The sequence below is a fragment of the Mixophyes fleayi genome, chromosome 6 (assembly GCF_038048845.1).
Source record: "Mixophyes fleayi isolate aMixFle1 chromosome 6, aMixFle1.hap1, whole genome shotgun sequence".
NCBI lineage: Eukaryota > Metazoa > Chordata > Amphibia > Anura > Limnodynastidae > Mixophyes > Mixophyes fleayi.
In genome coordinates this window covers 166,148,387-166,168,584 of record NC_134407.1, presented here as the reverse complement: position 1 = coordinate 166,168,584, position 20,198 = coordinate 166,148,387, and the positions used below count along the sequence as shown (strand labels likewise).

The 20,198-nt window shown below is 43.0% G+C and overlaps 1 protein-coding gene across 5 annotated transcripts in view; it reads left to right on the top strand.

The window, feature by feature from the left end:
* MED24 (mediator complex subunit 24) overlaps positions 1 to 20,198 on the top strand; it is a 65,989-nt gene that overhangs the window by 24,961 nt on the left and 20,830 nt on the right. For 3 of the 5 annotated variants that reach the window (XM_075177101.1, XM_075177102.1, XM_075177099.1), the window contains 13 exons: positions 3,455 to 3,605; positions 3,855 to 3,968; positions 5,062 to 5,109; positions 5,230 to 5,312; positions 8,154 to 8,240; positions 8,327 to 8,432; positions 9,296 to 9,438; positions 9,525 to 9,562; positions 10,046 to 10,128; positions 16,361 to 16,554; positions 16,981 to 17,080; positions 17,297 to 17,472; positions 18,701 to 18,965. In XM_075177101.1, coding sequence (XP_075033202.1) covers positions 3,455 to 3,605; positions 3,855 to 3,968; positions 5,062 to 5,109; positions 5,230 to 5,312; positions 8,154 to 8,240; positions 8,327 to 8,432; positions 9,296 to 9,438; positions 9,525 to 9,562; positions 10,046 to 10,128; positions 16,361 to 16,554; positions 16,981 to 17,080; positions 17,297 to 17,472; positions 18,701 to 18,965 — 1,588 coding nt within the window. The remainder of the gene's footprint in view (positions 1 to 3,454; positions 3,606 to 3,854; positions 3,969 to 5,061; positions 5,110 to 5,229; positions 5,313 to 8,153; positions 8,241 to 8,326; positions 8,433 to 9,295; positions 9,439 to 9,524; positions 9,563 to 10,045; positions 10,129 to 16,360; positions 16,555 to 16,980; positions 17,081 to 17,296; positions 17,473 to 18,700; positions 18,966 to 20,198) is intronic. The other 2 variants (XM_075177104.1, XM_075177103.1) reach the window with 1 other exon arrangement.

Here is a 20,198-nt window from a genome sequence, read left to right as displayed (position 1 = left end):
AGGGTGCATCAGTCACTCATCTGGTGTCTCAAGGTTGATAACCTCAACAGGGGTTGTGCCTTCACCATTTGTGACTGGAGGGATTCTAAGTTGAACCACAAGGCAGAATGTTACTTCTGAAAAGCAAGGGTTTGGAGGCGTTTTTGTGTAGACACGTCAGTTGCTTGGAATTTTCATCCGCCCCCCTCCGTAGTAATGCTTCCATAGGTTCTAAAGAAGACGAAGGTAAAGAGCAGAGGGTGTTCACGTGATTCAATTGCACAGGATTGCCAGAAGGTATACCGGACATTCCCAGTATGGAAAAATGTAAAATACTAGCGCTTCTCCTTTAAGTGAGAACCTGCTACTACATGTTATAAAAGGTATACACCAGATAAAAATCTTATATTCAGCGCATGGAACACTTACATGGATAATGTTGGATCTTGCACACACAAGATAAACTGCGATATACACCTGATAAATGCTGTGAAGATACCGGGTATATGTGGCCCAATGCTACCCACTTCACGCTGGCTTGCCACCCACGGGTGCCTTCCTATGCCAGGGAAGTCTACCCAGTACTTTCTAGGATTCGTATGGTCACTCAGGCGAAATGCAGTTATTCTAGTGTTGTTTGTATGACAAATATACTGTTGTATTTTTATATTATGTACACACAGTAAATAAATGCCAGGCGGGTTTACCACATTATCTGTCCCTTACCCCAATAGCTTAAGGAATTATAGTCACCTGCTGTCCAGACTTCACGACCCATGGATCCCTCTCAGCTGCATATATAGACTCTAGTTAGAAAACGACAATTCAAAACTAGTAGATCTTGCACCTTCATGAATGAAATCCCAGAATGAACACCCTTCCCCCCTAGAGTTGATCCTTCTATCACAGGTCTAATGTCCACAGTCTTTCCCCTCCCTGGGCAAACCCCTGGGTCTATTCTACTTAACCATTGGTCAGTGCTGGACTAGGGGGGGTTGGACAGGGGAGTGAAGATGAGCTGTCCTTCCAGAGAAAGTCCCCTGTTAGATGGCCTGTCTGGACTAGCCTGGTGAGAACAATGGACACTAATTAGTTTTACTACTCCAGCACATGGCAACCTGATCCATACCCACAATCCCTCTGGCTTCACTTAAAGACAATGAATAGCAACCTTACTGCAAGTCATCAATATACAATACACAATATACATATTTACACTGAACTACAATGTCCCTTTAGCCACATGTTATTGGACAATGCAGTTGTAGTCTGGTGAGCTGGGGAACAAAAGCATGGGCTATAAAAAGTACTTGCTATAATCCACATTATGTGAGAAATGAGAAACCGAATGGTCACAGGGTTATCACACTCATTTTGTCACAAATGCTTATGCTCTTCTATTGAAAATTGGTAGGTAATGAGCACTCGACAGTGACTGAGGAAGGAACTCTTACCCTAATCTCTCCCTGTTTAACGTGACATTCAATCCTCCCGATTGTTCCTGGCGAATCCACCTATCTGAGCTCTTTCCGAGAGATATCTTCTTTAAAGGTGGTTCCGACCTTCGTTCCAGCTCATACTGCGTCTTCCTCCGTCCAGGGGTACTTGAAACGCACGTGGAACGCAAAGTACTTCCTGGTAGTACAGGAGCCTGAGCAACTTAAAAACCTTCAAACGACTTCTATCCGACGCGTTGTGTCCTATTAGGACTTTGTCAAGGATTCCCAGTATGTCAGCAGGCCTTTTGTGGCGTCTTTCCCTAAGACAGGACTTAAGTCAAGGACCCTTCCATCATCAAAATTTAGCTTGGCTGACTTTAACAACGTGGCTATTAAAGTCTTTATTCATAAGGCAAAGTGCGTCTGACAGCGCAGTTGAGACTATGCTTAAGGCTAGAAATCTGGTTAAGGCTAACAATGATAATAGGATGTGTAAGATTTATCTTTCTTGATGTGAGAAGGAGTTTACTACCTCCTCTTATCATTTGGTTTGGTTATATCTGTTTTTGCTGGAGTATTTGGACAGTGGTTTGAGACTTCGTTTTTTAAAAGTTCAAATCTCAGCCAAGTCAATCTTCTTTGAAAAGCTAAAACTTTTGCCGAGAGAACAGACTTTTTGTGGAGCAGCTACTGTTTTTGCTAATGTGTTTGGACAGTGGTTTTGTAAACTTCAACCCTATCAGTCTTCTTTCAGAAAAAGCTAAAAATTTGCCAGAAGTACAGGCTTTTTTTGCATGGAATGCTGCATGTGCAACTGCTGTATATATTCGTTTTGTAACATATTGGTACCTAAACTTAGTCTTAACAGCCTCACAACACCCTTCTTTTGAACCCTTGAAGTCTGTGGAGCTGAAATTTCCTACATGGAAGACAACCTTTTTTGTCTATCTGTACAGCGAGGAGAGTTTCATATTGAAGGGCTCTATATTGCAGATCTTCATATTTAATTTTTCATGAAGATAGGGCTGTTAGAGCTGAATCCTCTTTTTAGCCTAAGGAATTGTACAGTTTCCACTTAAATTAGGATACTTTCTTCCCGACCTTAGGCCATGGTTGGTCTTTAGAAGAGGAGGATCCCTTGAATAATGTTAGGGCCTTTAGTAATAGGAATTTAGAGCTTTGCAAAATGGATGACCGTGCAGTCCTCTATAATACTCATAAGTGGTTGGCTTGTGTTTAAGCATATTATTGCTAGGTGGATTTCTTCAGAGCTTCAACGGAATCTTATTCAGGAAGTGTCCTCACATTTCAGGAATATCGGTTAGTACCTTTTAGGCGGCCTGCCACAGTCTTTGGCTGAGCAGCTGTGAAGGGCAGCCACTTTGTTCTCTGTCTATACATTTATAAAGTTTTACAGGTTCAATGATTATGCCTCTTAAGATGCTAGTTTTGGCAGTAGTTGTTGCGCACCACAATTTCAGAGTGTACCCAACCATAGGGGCAGCTTTGGTATGTCTCCCTGGTTCCAGTGTCCCCCCCCCCCCCCCCCCCTCCCCCAAAAGGATGATGGAGAAAAAGAGATTTTTGTACTTGCATTAAATCCTTTTCTCTGAATTCATTGGCAGACACTGGGCACCCATCAATTGCTCTTGGTTGATGATGGTAGGAGGACATTGTCTTCCTCTCTTTCTTGGTTTCGTCTCCCTCTCTCCCTCCCTTCCCCTGAGCTTGTTTAGTAAATAACTAGGGCATATAGATAGGGAGGAGTTGACACTGTGTCAGAATCTTACCGTGCCCAAACTCCTGGTTGAGCCACTATACCCATGCAGTCAGAGAAAAGGATTTAACATAAGTACAATGCTCCTGTTTTATATGATCAGTTTTTCGTTTTAATAAAGCTTCATAGAGAAATTACATGACAACAAAACCTGCTTTATAAAGATTGTATTTTCCGCTTTGAGATAAATGTCTTATGGTGTGTTATAGCACATTTGCTTTCTTAAGGTATTATCTCTGTTTCTCTCCTCCCTCCATAGCATACCATCCATGCTGTCCACTCACTCTGACCAGCTGCATCGGACTGGTTTCCCCACGGTACACGCTGTTGTTATGTTAGAAGGCACAATGAATCTGACAGGGGAGGCACAGCCTTTGGTGGAACAGCTGAATACAGTGAAGAGGATGCAGGTGAGAACATATTCTCTCTACTGGTGCAATTCTAAAGGTTTCCGGTAGCGTTTTCATTAGTGTTACTACTACTACAGACGGCTTGACAGAAAATACTCTGTCATGTCCCAAAGTCTTCTATCAATGCTTGTGAACATCTCTCAAAGCTTTCACTATGTTAATTGCAGTCAGAGCAATGTCTCATCATTATTCCACTTTATCAGTGTGAGCGTTAAATGTCTGATTCTGACAGTATCCTGTCTCCCACAGCGGATCCCATCCCACCTCTTTCTCCTGGAAATCTGGAAAGCATGTGTTGTGGGGTTAATAGAGTCCCCAGCAGGGACTGATGAACTGAAATGGACTGCATTCACTTTCCTCAAGGTGTGTCCTGGTAAAAAAAAAATGAACTAAGGGAACAAGCACACAGACACTTTTTAGGCCCCCTTGGCCTTTTGGTACATTCAGCTATATCAAAACATGGCTTTATGCACCTCAGACCATCAGACAATTGTTGCATTAAATTAGGAGGCATTACTCGCTATTTTGAGGTATTTGTGGCATGGTAAGCTTGCCTCTCTGTGGTGCTAAAGGTTTACCCAAAGCAATTTATTAGTTGTATAGAATTCTGTCACATTTCTGATGGTGTCACTGGCTCCTACTGAAAGGATAGAGTTCATTCTCGTACATATTGGTTCAGCTACAAAACGACACTACTGTGTAGGTGACACCATACACGTTAAGTACTGTTTAAGATTGGGGAGAGGTCTACTTTAACTGCTAATCTGCGCTGTCTCCTGTTTGGTAGCTGAGGATGAGACCTTATCCCATTTACCTGTACTTCATTGTAATGGTGCAACTTCTGGGTGCTACACGAATATTATTGCAGTCGCCACTCATATTGTCAAGTTGGTGCTTCCCATTACTGGGGCTGTATTAACTGGTAGTTAAGGGACGTAACTGTCTACTTGGATACAAAAGTAAATTGGAGTAGCTGTTCAATGGACCAGAAGATTAATATAACCTTTAAGTGGGCATTTAAGAGGTAATCTCCACAAAATATATTTATCGACCATCTTGTGGCATCCGATGGGTGGTAAGATCACATCCCAAGTAGGCGGAACACTAAAAATGTAGACACCCCCTCCCCCCTATTAACCTATATCCCATATAGGAGCCTAGTTATTTTAGTTAGTTCTCTCCACAGGAGGATCAGGGTCCTGGGGCCACCCGATTTTGATTGTATAGTATATATTTTTTTTCCTATTGTTATCGCTTTCTCATTTCTTAGTTACTGATATATGGGGGATACACACCTGCTTTCCCTGGGACGTCTTGTTAGTTGTTTGTTGATGCTAGCATACAACCCAACACTTTCCAACTAATAACACACAGTAATCATTCAAGAATTGGCAATTAGAAAGAAGGACCTGTTCTCAAGCTTACAATCTGTTTATTTTGGTGGTTACTTTCGCAGATTCCGCAGGTTTTATCAAAATTAAAGAAATTCTGGCAAGTGGATCAGGTAAGAATTTTATGTATACACAATATACATTACACTTGTATTCCATAATATAACTCAGTGTTCATTGATTATTACATGGACCTTACTTATCTAGTTCTGTCAATCTCCTGTCTCTTAAAGGATTTCAACGAGGATATGAACACCGCTTTTGAGTATCTACTTAAACTTACACCACTTCTAGACAAAGCGGACCAGAGATGCAAGTAAGTCATCTACAGCACAATTGTCTTCCCTGATTTAATCCTTAAGACAATCATGGTCATATTCTTTTAACCGCTTCAGTGCTGAAGGACCAGTGAGACTCGTCATGTACATCAAAATCACAAAGGTTGAGTCCCACTGCAGGAGCTCAAAGTAATAAACATACTAACATGTGCGTGATGATGGCACTGAGGGGGCTGAGCTAAGTAACTGCAATACTGAAAAATGTACAGAGCCAGGAGGTGGCAGAAGGGCACAGTAAACTCATGGGTGCCCTCATTTGAATGAGTGAACTCCCCTCTTTCAAATGATATGGTCTCTTAGTAGTTAACCGCCCCACATTACAGAAAACATGAAGGAGCCCAGGATGATGGTGAGGGGGGTTTATAATGCCCATATCACCCTCATCCTGGCTCCAAGATACTATGGTGACCCTTCATTAGAAAGAGGACAGTGCCCCCTTAGTAACACTCTTAACTTCCAGGTATGGGGGGGACAGATGTTAATGTTCATATCGTCCCCATACTGTCTTCAGTAAACACAAGGGTATCTTTATTTGTTGTGGTAGGTTGTCTGTTTTAATAACATTTTATGCATTTCATTCAAGACTGTTGCAAACTAGCAAACAAAAAATATATATACTGATCAGCCACAACATGAAAACCCCTGAAAAGTGAAGTGAATAACATTACTTATTTTGTTACAATGGCACCTGTCAAGTGGTGGGGTATATTAGGCATTAAGTGTCAAACAGTTCATGAATTTAATGTGTTGAAAGCAGGGAAAATGGGCAAGCATAAGGATCTGAACGGCTTTGACAAGGGAAAAATTGATGACTAGACTGATGCAGAGCATCTTCAGAATGGCAGTTCTTGTGAGGTGTTCCTGGTATGCAGTGATTAGTACCTACCAAAAGTGGTCCAAGGCGCATGGTGCGCCCATGGCTCATTGATGGCAGTGTGGAGAAAAGGCTAGCCTGTCTGGTCCAATACCACAAAGACCTACTGTAGCACACGTTGCTGACTAAGTTAATACTGGCTATGATAGAAAGGTGTCTGAACACATAGAGCATCGCAACTTGCTGTGTAGTTGCAGAATGCCTATGCTGACTCCTGTCCACCGCCGAAAGCAAATACAATGAGTATGTGAGCGCCAAAACTGGACAATGGAGCAAATGAAGAAGGTGGACAGGTCTGATGATTCATGTTTTCTTCTATCACATGGATGGCCTTGTGCATAGTTTACCTGGGAAAGAGATTTCACCAGGATGCACTATGGAAAGAAGGTAAGCCAGCGGAGGCAGTGTGATGCTCTGGGCAATGTTCTGCTGGGAAACCTTGGATCCTGTCATTCATGTGGATGTTACTTTGACATGTACCACCTACCTAAAGATTGTTGCAGACCAAGTATACCCCTTCATGGCAATGGTATTCCCTGATAGCAGTGGCTTCTTTTACCAGAATAATGCACCTGTGCCACATTGCAATAATTGTCCAGGAATGATTTGAGGCACATGAAAAAGAGTTCATGGTGTTGACTTGGCCTCCAAAATCTCAATACAATCAAGCATCTGTGGGATGCACTGGAACAACAAGTCCGAACCATGGAGGTTCCACCTAGCAGCAGATCTTTTAAGTCCTATAAGTTGCGAACATCTTGGTACCAGATAGCACAAGACACTATAAAAGGTCTTGTGAAGTCCATGCCTTGACGGGGCAGAGCTGTATTGCGGCATTGCTTGTGTGGGTACTATATAAAATTACAAAAATTGATGTTCGTATTCAATAGCCCAAAAAGTGCCAAAATAGGCTCAGCACAGTGGGACCTGGTCACTACTAACGCAGGTAGTGACTGCGATCCCTATGCCTCTAGCACCAACAGGCACCAGGGCTAGCATTTGATCTTTAACCAGAAGTGTGGCTACAAGGTAAGTGGCTCCCCACTCCTGCCATGGACATCGAATCTGGGTGGGACACCAGTGTCTTCCCATATTTGCAGTTTCTAATCTTCGGCCCATCAACATCTCCTAATGTGTTCACCAAGATAATGCCTGTGATGGCTGCACTTCTGAGATCTGGTGAGGTGACTTTCATTCCCTACCTGAATGATCTGCTGATCAAGGCAGGCTCTGTGGCCTTGCTGCAAGTGGATTCAGACAATGCTCAAGGCCAGAAAGCCATTTTTGCCAGTAATTATGACAGTGCTTAGAAGAGCAGTTGTACGAGGTGGTCTTCGGTACAAACATACGCACAAAATTTTACAGATTCAACATTTTTGAATCCAAAGATGCCAGTTTAGGAAGTAAGGTACGATTATACACACTACTATTTTTGGGGATATCCTCCCATATAAACAAACAGCTTTAGGACTTACAAGTGTTTCCAGTCTCAGTAAATGGGATTTTTATACTTGTTTTAAATCCTTTTTTTCCTGAGTCCCATGGGGGACACTGGAAGGCCATTCTTAATGCTCTTCTAGTTCTTTCTGTTCTTTGTTCTTCACGTTCTCCTTGTTAGGTTCTTGATCGTGATGTTGGAGAACCTTGTTCTCTCCTCTGTTGTGTTCTGTGCTTCTGGTTCTCTTCCTGGGCTTTATTAGAAAAATACTGAATTCCTGGAAGCCCATGAGTTATAGAGGGGAAGTTTTTGGTAAAAGTTTTTAAAGTGACCAACCTCCTGTTCTCTGCACTTCTATAACCAGTGTCCCCCAGGAAATAAGCAATGTTTCAATATAATATTTAATTTTCTGTGGCATCACTCACTGCATGCAGAATATCTATTGAGATATTTGCTTTCATTGAACCAATCGAGAGTAACCTTAGTAATTGTACGTCTCTTCTCCAGTTGTGACTGTGTCAGTTTGCTACTACAGGAGTGTAACAAGCTGGGTTTGCTGTCTGATCTTCACTTGGAGAACCTTGTGGCTAAAAGGTAACATCTCAGTCTGTTTCCACCATTCCTCTTTCCTAACATCCTTTCCAAGCCAGTTTCCCATTATGCCTGTTAACGTTACCTAGGTCTGCAGATCGAGAACATGCTCCACGCTCATCTGAAAGCTCCGCCATCCAACCCAACCCAGGGCTGATACTCCGTGCAGAGCCTACAGTGACCAACATCCTGAAGGTGAGAACTCCTATAAGAGTCATGTGATATGCAAAAGTGAAGCAGTTTGTTATGTGTCACTGAATGCAGAGTCGAACTTACTCTACCACCTGTATCAAAGTGTAGGCAATCATTCTGTGGGCTAAACCAAAATTCAGTCTATCCATTCATTTGGACTAGAAACATCCCCTAGTGAAGTGATGTTCTACATTGTCTTATCTTTTTTTGTTCTGTCTCCACTCTTTAGGTGATGTGTGCCCTTTAAAGGGAAAATATTTGTTAATTTTGTTATAATTAACTGAATGGATGTTGCCATTCTGCTCTCTTTGTAAGAGAAAGTTGGCTCCTTTAGAAGTGATATATTGCACTCTTTTTTTTTTTTTCTTTTTTTTTTCTTTTCTTTTTTTTTTTTTTTAAAAAAAAGTCACCTTTTCTGCAAAGCATCTTAGATATGCTTTGTTCATCAAGAAAATATTGTGGTTTTTTTTTTAAATTCTTTATTTTTAAACCACATCATGAGTGCAATATAACATGAAATCCCATTGGGAACAGCACAGTGTATAATATAAACAGCTTATAGAATGTAAGATAAGAGTGTGGTTTCCTGTGAAAAGAGGCAACGGAAGCACACTAAAGAACCGTGGTATCTCAAGCAGGTACTACAATCTAAGCAAAGATGGATGTGGGCGTCTGTTGAAATAGAGAAGCTGATGCGGGGTTTTTATTTGTATATGGAATAGAGGGGGTGGGGGGACAGTATTCTTATCTGGTCAAGCAATACCCAGAGCCAAGAAGATATTGTTTTTAAGAAAAATCTTGTGTTTTCATATAATCCTTTTTCTTATAGGGATCCCTCTCATTTAGAGATGGTTTTTGTTTTACAGACTATGGATGCAGATCATTCAAAGTCTCCAGAGGGTCTTCTGGGAGTCTTGGGGCATATGTTGACTGGGAAGAGTCTGGATCTCCTATTGGCTGCTGCAGCTGCTACTGGGAAATTGAAATCTTTTGCCCGCAAATTCATCCAGTAAGTGATATGTGGGTTGGGGAGACCTGATCAGGTGATACTGTGCTCCTGCCGTGACCTGCATATAACGTGTCGTCTTCCTCCAGGTTGAATGAATTCACCCGCCATATTGGTGCTGAAAGCTGTAAGTTGGACATCTTTCTGTATGTTTAATAGCTGGACCCAGTCTTCTTTTTGTAATGCATGTGTACCTAAGACATGAAACACCAGATACACTTACCTGACTTTCTTCATGCATATTTTTAATTGCACAATAAGTAGTTGGCCACATATAGGGGCATATTCAATTCTCGGCGGTTTCCGCCGCAGAAAAACTATTACAGGTATTGAGCCGCGAGCTGAAATCCAGCGAGAAAAGTACCGTAATACCGGTATTTACGCGCACTATTACCGTAATGACGGTAATAGTGCACGCGGCGAGTTAATTATGGCTAGAACGCCAACAATTGAATATGCCCCATAGACTTATTTGTTCATATCCTTAGACAAACTTTCTGAATCACCGCAATAGTGAGGCTGGCCATTGATGTAGTTCTATGAGTACTATATTTATTTTCAACTTGAGTTCTATTAAATAATTGACTGCATTGTTTTCTCTTCTGTACAGCAAAGGCTGCCTCAACACGTGCTCTTCTTTTCGATATCTCTTTCTTGATGCTCTGTCATGTGGCACAGACCTATGGCTCAGAGGTAATTTATTCTTAAGTCACTCGACTGTCTTGTTTCTTTATTATTGTGAACTTGCCATAGGTCTAGGGTTTCTGAAAACTAGTTTTGCTTTATATCCACAAGAGTGTGCTGTTGGTTAATAAATAATTAATTTAACAGGCTAAAAAGGTCTTTGTAAGAGTAGTGTCACACCAGCATTTTATGTGCTAGATATTTTTTTTTTAGTGTTTCTTACAGTGTATGAAGAATACATGCAAGTATTAATAGAATTTTTTTTATTTGTGAAACGACGGCTGGTACACAACTCTCCTGTCTTACACTACATGCAGAAATTTGTGCTGGTTGAGCATCCAAGGGTGAGGAGCAAGGCAAATGTAGAACTTTATTCTTTTCCTGTAGTTTTGATTTTGTCTGCTATGTAACCTAGCAAACAAGGAGAATATGTCAGCAGAGATTATCGAGAAATCATGAAACCTCTAATTTCTTTTTTTTTCTTTTTTTGTGATCATGCTAATTTTAAGCGGGGGACATGTAATTTGCTGTCAGTGGAGGGCCCTTTGGCTGCGTTCAGCACTCCTCACACTTGCAGGGTTTCTTCAATATTTTTTAATGGCATTGTGTTAACCATTTGATGACCTGAAACATAGTTTTTTTTGTACCAAATTGAAAGAAAATCTTCATTTTAGAAACATATTTAGACAAATGTAGGAAAATGTTGAAGTATCTCAATGCCAAATATGTTTCTTTTTTTCGAGATTTATTTAGTTACAGAGCCTAAAAACCAGTAATGCTAAATTGACTGGTGAACATCTGGATCGGGGGGGGGCTTTGTGCTGGTTGCGCTGTGGTGTCTGTGATGTTACAGCCTAAAGACAGCTCCATTCAGGGCAGAGAGCCTCTCGAGTGGGTGGCAGCTTTGTCACAGGGGGTTAATACCCTACTGAACCTTTTATCTAAACCAGCAGAGATCCCAGTGGTGGCTATGAGGCTCCCATCTACCTCTGGGACGCTACCCTCAGTGAGTTCAGGAGGGGGAATAATCAGTTCATTGCCACCAGGGGTTGGACAGTCCTTCCCTGGCACAACAGGAGTCACCCCAGACGGGGGAGGCTGGATGGTCGGTAGTGGCTAGGGGTTTAGACTGACTAAACCATTTGCTGGAAAATCCCAGGCATATACATAGAAATAAGAGACATAGATAAGCTAATACACTGTTGTCTCCGTCTGATTCAGAGGGATCCTCTGCGGAGGAAGGTGAATTGTTAGAAGATTCTGATCTTTCATTGATAGAGTCAGAGGAAGGCTCTAGGTACCAGGGTATGGACGATCTGGTAAAAGCAGTACATCAGACCTTGGGATTTATTGAAGTCGAAGAGACGAGGTCCTTGGACCGGTCTCTTTTTGAAAAAAGGCTTCTAAACAAGTCGTCGGGTTCCCTCCCTCAGCAGAGCTGAGAGAGATTGCAGAGGCCACTTGGAAGCATCCGGATAAGAGGTTCTCTGTGCCAAAAAAGTTTGGGTCATTATATTCACTACAGGAGGAGGATATGACCCGATGGGAACAGGTGGCGAGAGTAGATACGCCTGTGGCGAGGTTGGTTCGCCAGACCACGCTACAGGTACCAGGAACGGCTGCCCTACAGGACCCGACCGATCGTAAGTTGGAAACTATTCTGAAATCTGTCTTTATGGCCGCTGGTACAAACTTCAGACTGGCGTTGTCTTCGGCCTGGGGGGCAAGGGCTATGGAAGCTTGGGCTGGGCAGTTAGCATCCGCATTACAGGATTCGGAATTGCTCCCTTTGGCCATGCACCTTAAGGAGGCGGCAGGTTATGTGTATAAGGGGGCCCAGAATTCAGCTTCCATATCATCTTCTATTTCTGCTACAGCAGTAGCAGCAAGAAGAACACTATGGTTAAGAGCTTGGAATGCGGATCTGGAGTCTAAGAGATCATTAGAATCCATTCCGTATACTAGTGGGGTGCTGTTTGGTCCAGAGTTGGACTCCTGGATCTCACAGGCCTCGGGGGTGGTAAGAGTACGTCCTTACCTGTGAATACTCCTAGGCCTAGGGCTCCAAGGTTTAGTTCTTTTAGACAGCCTTTTCGTGCGGGCGTGTCTGACAGAGGCCAGACAGTCAGGTCAAGAGCTTTTGGAGGTAGGAGACAGTCGCTTAGGGGAAGGTCATCCTTTTCCTCCGCAGCAGGTAGGTCCTCTTCCGCCATGCTTCCGGATAGACTGGCAGCATGACTACCACCCTCCTCCGATAGCAGAGGGTGGAGTGGGAGAACGGTTACTTGGGTTCGCCCAGCAGTGGACAGAGTCGGGACAGGTGGATTCAGGGGATCATGAGAAGGGGTTACATGATAGATCTGGTAGGGCCAGCTCCGCACAGGTTTTTTGTAACCAGTTTACCCCGCTGTCCTCAAAAAAAGACAGGCAATGCTCTCTTCTGTCAATTTGCTTCTTTCACAGGAGGTTATTGTACAGGTTCCGGAGTACCAGAGAAGGAAAGGGTTTTACTCAAACCTCTTCTTGGTACGGAAACCAGATGGTTCGTTCAGACCAGTGCTGAACCTCAAGCAACTAAATCTTCATCTGAAGGTAGTCTCCTTTCGGATGGAATCCCTGAGATCAGTCATAAACGGCCTGGAGGCAGGCCAGTTCATGGAATCAATAGACATCAAGGATGCCTATCTCCATGTTCCGATCTGGGAGGGGCATCAGCCACTTCTCAGATTTACGGTGGGCTCAGTTCACTATCGGTTCAGGACTATTCCGTTCGGGCTTGCCACAGCCCCAAGGGTGTTTACAAAGATTATGGCAATAATGGCGGCACTCCTTCATTCCAAGTGGGTGCAGATTGTACCCTTATTTGGACGATTTACTAATCAAGGCGTCAACAGTTCAGTTGTTGGAACAACATCTTCGCCTTACGGTGAGGGTGCTGGAACGACACAGTTGGCTCCTGAATGGAGCAAAGTCTCAAATGATACCATGTCAAAGGATGACATTTTTGGGATTGATAATGGACACTGCAGACAGCAGGGTTTTTCTTCCGGAGGACAAGGTAAGGTCCTTACAGGAGTGGACAGACGAGGTTCTGTCGCACAGGAGGCTTTCAGTACTCGTGTATGAAACTGTTAGGGAAGATGGTGGCATCTTTCGAGACGCTTCCGTACGGAAGGATTCACTCCAGATGTCTTCAATGGGACATACTGAGGAAGTGTTTGGGATCCTTCCTCTGGTTGGATCGTCAGCGGATGAGATTGTCTAGAGGCGAGAGAATCCCTCAGTTGGTGGTTGGTGAGGGACAACCTAGCAGAAGGCAGGTCCTTTTCCTCGTGGTCCTGGATCTTAGTATCCACGGACGCCAGTCTGAGTGGTTTGGGGGCAGTGGTCCTTCACCTAAGGATTCAGGGGCTGTGGTCAGATCAACAGTCGGTTCTTCCCATAAATGTGCTGGAACTCATGGCTGTCTTAAAAGCAGTGCAGAGGGCTCAGAGTGTTTTGCAAGGAAGGCCGGTCCGCATCCAATCCGACAATGCCACGGCAGTGTCATACATAAACAGACAAGAGGGCACCAGGAGTGCAAGAGCGATGAAGGTCACGTTTCAGATTTTTGCCTGGGCCAAAAGGAACGTGCCCGCGCTATCAGCTGTTTTCATCCCAGGAATACAGAACTTGCAGGCAGACTATCTAAGTTGGCACGAAGTTCTATCGGGGGAGTGGGCTCTGCATCCGGAAGTGTTACAGTTGCTGGTAGACAGGCGGGGACTTCCGGATCGAGACCTGATGGCGTCAAGAGTCAACAGGAAAGTTCCAGAGTTTTGCGCAAGAACAAGAGATCCACTTGCAGTGGACATCCTGACAATGCCGTGGGACTTCAGGTTAGGTTACCTGTCTCCCCCCATATCAATGATTCCCAGGGTCCTACGAAGAGTCAGACAGGGAGATCGACCAGTCATTCTGGTGGCTCCAGCCTGGCCACGAAGAGTATGGTTCCCAGAGATTCTTCTTGTGGCATTAAGTCAGGGGGTTCGGTTGCCGCTTCGAAGAGATCTGCTGACCTAGGGACCGTTCTTGCATCAGGGTCCAGACCAGCTGAATTTAATGACATCGCTTTTGAATCCGGTCTGTGGAGATCGAGAGGGTTCTCTTTGAGCGTAGTAGACACTCTCCTCAAAGCTAGAAAGCCAGTTTCGGCTAGGATTTATCACCGCATCTGGCATGCTTATATAAGGTGGTGTAAGAAGAAATTCTACAATTCAAAGTCGTTTTGTCTGACTGGATTTCTGGCCTTTTTACAGGTTGGCTTGGATACAGGTCTCCGGTTGGGAACCCTAAAGGTTCAGGTGTCAGCCTTGTCTGTGTATTTATTACAGACGGTTGGCGGAGATTCCGGATGTTAAGACTTTCAGGGAGTGCTTCACATTCAACCGCCCTACGTTCATCCAACGGCACCTTGGGATCTTAATTTGGTCCTTAATATGTTGCAGGAGCCTCCATTCGAACCGTTACACTCAGTGGAATTGCGGTACTTGACTTAGAAGGCAGTCTTCCTGCTGGCTATTGCCTCAGCCAGGAGGGTCTCTGAGCTGGGGGCTTTATCTTGCCGGGAACCTTATCTGGTCTTTCATGAGGATAGAGCAGTTTTAAGGACTATTCCATCCTTTCTCCCTAAGGTGGTGTCGGGTTTCAATATAAATCAGGAAATAGTAGTTCCGGTGTTCAGAGAGGAGCCTCAGGCTTCTGGAACAGGGGGAAGTAAATTTTTGGATGTGGTTAGGGCGCTACGGATGTATGTTAAGAGAACTGCAAAGATGCGTAAGACAGATTCTCTATTTGTGTTATTTGATTTTTCTAGACGTGGATGGCCAGCGTCTAAGCAATCAATTGCTAGATGGCTTACCCTAACAATTAGGGAGACTTATGTCCGTACTAACCGTCCTGTGCCGAAGCGTATTGTTGCCCATTCTACCCGTTCGGTTGGGGCGTCTTGGGCGGCGCGCAATGGGGCCTCAGCAGACCAGCTATGCAGAGCAACCACCTGGTCCTCGGTCCATACTTTCACAAAATTCTACCGATTTTAATGTTTTTGCGTCTGAGGACGCCTCATTTGGCCGTAGTGCTCTACGTGCTGGGCTATCAGAGCGGTCCCACCCATCAGAGGGGCTGCTTTAGTAAGTCCCCATGGTTAGCAGTGTCCCCCAGATGGATGAAAGAGAAAAGAGGATTTATACTTACGATAAATCAATTTCTCTGATTCCATCTGGGGGACACTGCGTTCCCTCCTCTTTGCTTTCTTTTGTGTATCTTGGTTGATTGGCCTATCTTCCTGGGGCTTTGTTAATCAAACTGAGTTATGTTGGGAGTTGGTGGGGGGATGGTCTGTCAGCAGCAAAAGAATTAACTGGTTAGGTGCCAGACTCCTCCCTACCCTACTCAACCCCATGGTTAGCAGTGTCCCCCAGATGGAATCAGAGAAACCGATTTATCGTAAGTATAAATCCTCTTTTCCTTGTGGTATTATGATACATCTGCACATGTGTGCAAAACCCTTTTAATTGGTGAAAGTGTAGATAATATGGCCAGGGGTGGGCAGCCAAGCATTGGCTGGATAGAGATTTTTTTTTGTGTGTATATGGGTAACCACAGATTTACGTGTTACTATATAAGTGTCCGATACCCATACAGAGTACTTCAGTGTTGCACAAGATGGGTTGGAAGGGATTTGGATGGATGGCGCACACTTTTTTTAGTTTTAATGTTTTTCATTATTTTGTATTTTTTTTTAACATTTGTTATACATTTCATTATTTTATTTTATATTTCATTTTTGTGCACTGGTGGCCATCAGAGTTTGAGGTCTCTGGTCCTTTGCAATGTTAGATCACTCCTAATAGTGATATATGAGATCAGTCATAACAGTGATCTGATGCTAGTGAAAGGCAGGAGAGACATGATCTTATATAGTCAGCCCTTCTTAAAGGAAACAAGTGTCAGATTGAGTGTTGTTTTACTAATATTGTCAAAATAGTGACAGCCTGATTCCAGCATATATATATTTATACACACTGTGCACACAGCACCTTATTAGTAAATTTTAAGTCTTGTTAGGTGATTATGCTATGTATATACTTAGCAATTGGATAAAATAGAAATATTTTTTTTTACTGTTAAGGTCTGTAAAGAATTGGGAAGATTTTGCAGATAGAGGCGGGCAGAACATTTCCTTATACCTTAAACACAGTCTTTGTTACAGATGATCCTGTCAGATGGGAGTTCCGGTTCAGAGACGCCATTCTTTGAGAGCTGGATGCAAACGTGCATGCCAGGAGAGGGCAAGGTTTTAAACCCAGAGCACCCCTGCTTCCGCCACCCTGATATCCCAAAAGTGGAAGCCTTGGTTACTCTTCTCAATACGTCCACAGAGATGAAACTGGTGTATGTTTGAGTGTGTCATGTAACATTGTGATTATATAGATCACAAGCTGCCGTACCTCTGTTTGCCCCTGCAATAGATGATTCCATGTGCTTCTCCTCTGCTAATCGGCCTCTAGTTGTAACTCTGTGTTCGACTGAGGTATCTAAATGCAGCTGCAGGGAGCAGCCATATGCTGCACATCACAATATTCTCTTATTCTAATCATTTTTAAATGAAAAATTAAAATTAAATATTTTAGAGCAACTGTTTTTTGTTATACAATATTTTTTAATTTTTGATTTGTTGTAATAGCCATTAATTATCTGAAAGTTAGCAATAAACATGGTAAATTCATGGAAAGAAATGATAATATTGGATGTGTCCTTTCTTTTTTTTTTTTTAGGTTTTTTCATAATTGTATTCTATTTTTTTTCTGTTTTGTGCAGTCAGACGAAGTGGCATGAAGTTTGTCTAAGTATTCCTGCTGCAATCTTAGAGGTTCATAATGCCTGGGAGAATGGAGTCCTTTCGTTTGAAGCCATTCAGGTATAAATCTATCTCTCCTGCTAATGTGCAGACATCGGGTCACGTGCCTCTCACCTCGCCCTAATGTGCAGACATTGGGACACGTGCCTCTCACCTCCTCGTAATACGCAGACATTGGGGGCACGTACCACTTATCCCCTTCCTAGTACACAGACGACATGACACTTGAGCTCACACACTTATATATTTCTATCCATCTGTGGTTGTATATTGCAGAAAATTACAGACAATATTAAAGGGAAGGTGTGCAGTCTGGCGGTATGTGCTGTTGCCTGGCTTGTGGCCCATGTTCGCATGCTGGGCCTAGACGAGAGGGATAAGTCTCTGCAGATGATCCGCCAGTTGGGGACACCCTTGTATGGAGACAACATACTGCAATTCTATAATGAACGGTGAGCTTTTAAGTTTCTGAATTATGTCTGTTCTAAAAAAAAATCTCTGCTTTTTATGTGCTGGCAATAAATCCCATATCCAGCACCCTGATATACAAAGAGTCCATTAATCAGACAACCTCAGTAAATAATGATATTCATGTGGTCTGTGCAGATAATTGCAGATTGCTGCCCACGTCTCTGCACACACGGCCTGATGTAGAGTCCAATGCAATTTACACTTAACTCATAAGTGTAAATTGCATCCTGAAATTTACACAGTATTCCAAGTCAAACAGATCTTTAGATCCATGAGACTTACTATGCAAATTGCACAAAAACACCTCTTTAGCTGCCTTATGGGCCGGGTGTGCATGATACACTTAAAAGCAGATTACTGAATAAATAAATAAATGATTGTACAAAAAAAAAAAAAAATTGTGCTCTCTTCCCCCCCCCCCCCTTCCCCCCACTGGGGGTGGTTAAGCTGTTTAGAAGGGGGTGCACACCTTTAGTCATTTTTTTTATTTTTTTTAATACTGCAAGGTCTGTTGCACCAGCAGAAAGCACCTGCATGAGATACGTCTCCTAGAGACTTATCTTATGCGGGTGCTTTCTGCATAAGATACATCTCCTAGAGACTTATCTGCGGCTGCTTTCAACTCAGCATAGCATGTAAAGTGCGTGAACACACCTTTACATTGCTAGAGCTGCCCACTTCCTTTCCCGTTCCACCTCTATAAGCGCAGAGAGGTGCACGAAGGAGATCCGTCTCAGTCATGCAAACTGAGACGGATCCTTGGCTAAAAGTGCTTTTTGCACTGTTCAGTTGTTCAGGCCCAGAGTGTAGTAGGAAAACTCGCATTCAATACTGAAAAGGGAGAGCGTGCTACTTGTCACCACTAGAGTACTTCTGCATTACCATCTATTAGTGAGAATGGAGAGGGATACTGCTTTCTTTCATGCTAATATTATAGATTGCCCTTCTACTCCCTACACAGGGCTGTCCAGACGAGGCTCACTGTAAGCTACTCTATAAGTGTATTGTACTGCAGTCTACAATAAACATTATCCTCTTCCTTTACAGCATTTAAAATACATTCATATTTATGATAGAATAGTTGTCTTGTGTTGATTCATTTTGAGTTTCATTAAACTATTTTCCCTGTCCTTTTGTTGCTGACATGATCTTGCTGTTCAATTTCCTCTATGTAGTTTTAATCATTTGTTCAATTCTCTTGACACACAGAGTGATCATCATGAGTTCCATACTGGAGAACATGTGCTCAGAAGTCCTGCAACAGACTGCCACTCAGATCAAATTTGCAGTGACAGGCAGTGAGCCTGTGCCATATGTTCACCGGCTACCCCCAAAGAAGCCTATTAAGGAGGTCTTGCATGGAGCCTTCAGCACCACATTAGAGAAGGGCTGGGTGGACATCCGATCACTCCACATCTTTGACACGTTACTTCACATGGGAGGAGTCTACTGGTTCTGCAACAACTTGGTGAAGGTGCGGCATGTTGCAGGGTGAATTGGATGGTATACTTTACTAATGAGCAATTGCAGACTCCGTAGTAGTTGGGGTACAATTCAATCTTTACAAGACAACAATATCTTCCATATGGTTCATTGCTGCATTGTATATGTTGTAGATATTGCAGGGCCATGAATCTAAAATTTAATTTTATTTAACTTCATAATTTACTAGTAATATTCACAATTATATATGTTTCAGTTTATCAGGAAAAAAAATATTAATCAAAAGGGTATTGTCACCCATAATTGGTACTGACCAGTGTTACTATAATGTAAACAAACTACCAGCAGTAATTAACCAATATGCAAATCCCAGTGTTGAACGTGGTTCCAAGGATCCTGGCTCCCTGCACAGCATAGGGGAGAATCGGTCCACTCCATCAAATGGTAACCAGGCCAAAAAGGCAATCTGCATAGATCAGTCATCAATGGATTCCGAATATTGGTTAAGTGATAGTATATTGCTTAATATTTACCATTTTTTTGGACCATAACACGACTTTTCAGACTAAAAATAATGTCTTGTAAGTTGTATTGGTCTAGATGTATAAGTCAGGCATTGCATAGTTACTCGAACAATGAGCTGCTTGTTTCTCAGCCTATAGTCTGCCTTCCCAGCCTCTCAAATGATTTCCCTGCTGCAGACAGAAGACAGGGGAACCAATCGGGTGGCAGGCCTTCACGGGAGGTGGACTGTAGGTAGCTTAAGCAAACCGCTTGTTGCCATAGTAACATCATGGAGTGAGAAGACTAGGAAAGGGAAGCATTCCAAACACCTGATCCTGTCGGCTGATTGACGTTATGAGTGAAGCAGCTGCTGCATAGTTACCGTGACCTCATCAGGTACATGGGAAATGAGATGTCTCTTCACAAAGTCGCAGCAGATTGAGGACAAGCCACTGTTGTATAGTAACTATGCAAGTAGTAGTTGAATAATTGCTTGTTCGGGAGATACAGAAGAGAGGTGTCACTTCTCAGCATTCCCAGGTACCCATAATAAGTATACAGAGCTGGGCACATAGGGATTGGAGAGGGGAAGTGTCACGGGTAAGGGTAGGAAGTTACAGTTAAAATCTGTGTGCTTCTTATGGTCTGGTGTGTGTTGCAGACCACAAACTATGTTATCTACTAAATATATTTATCTGTAAAGCAGGGGGTTACATGTGTTATTAAATTATGAGTGTAGTGGCTATTAATCATGGTGAAA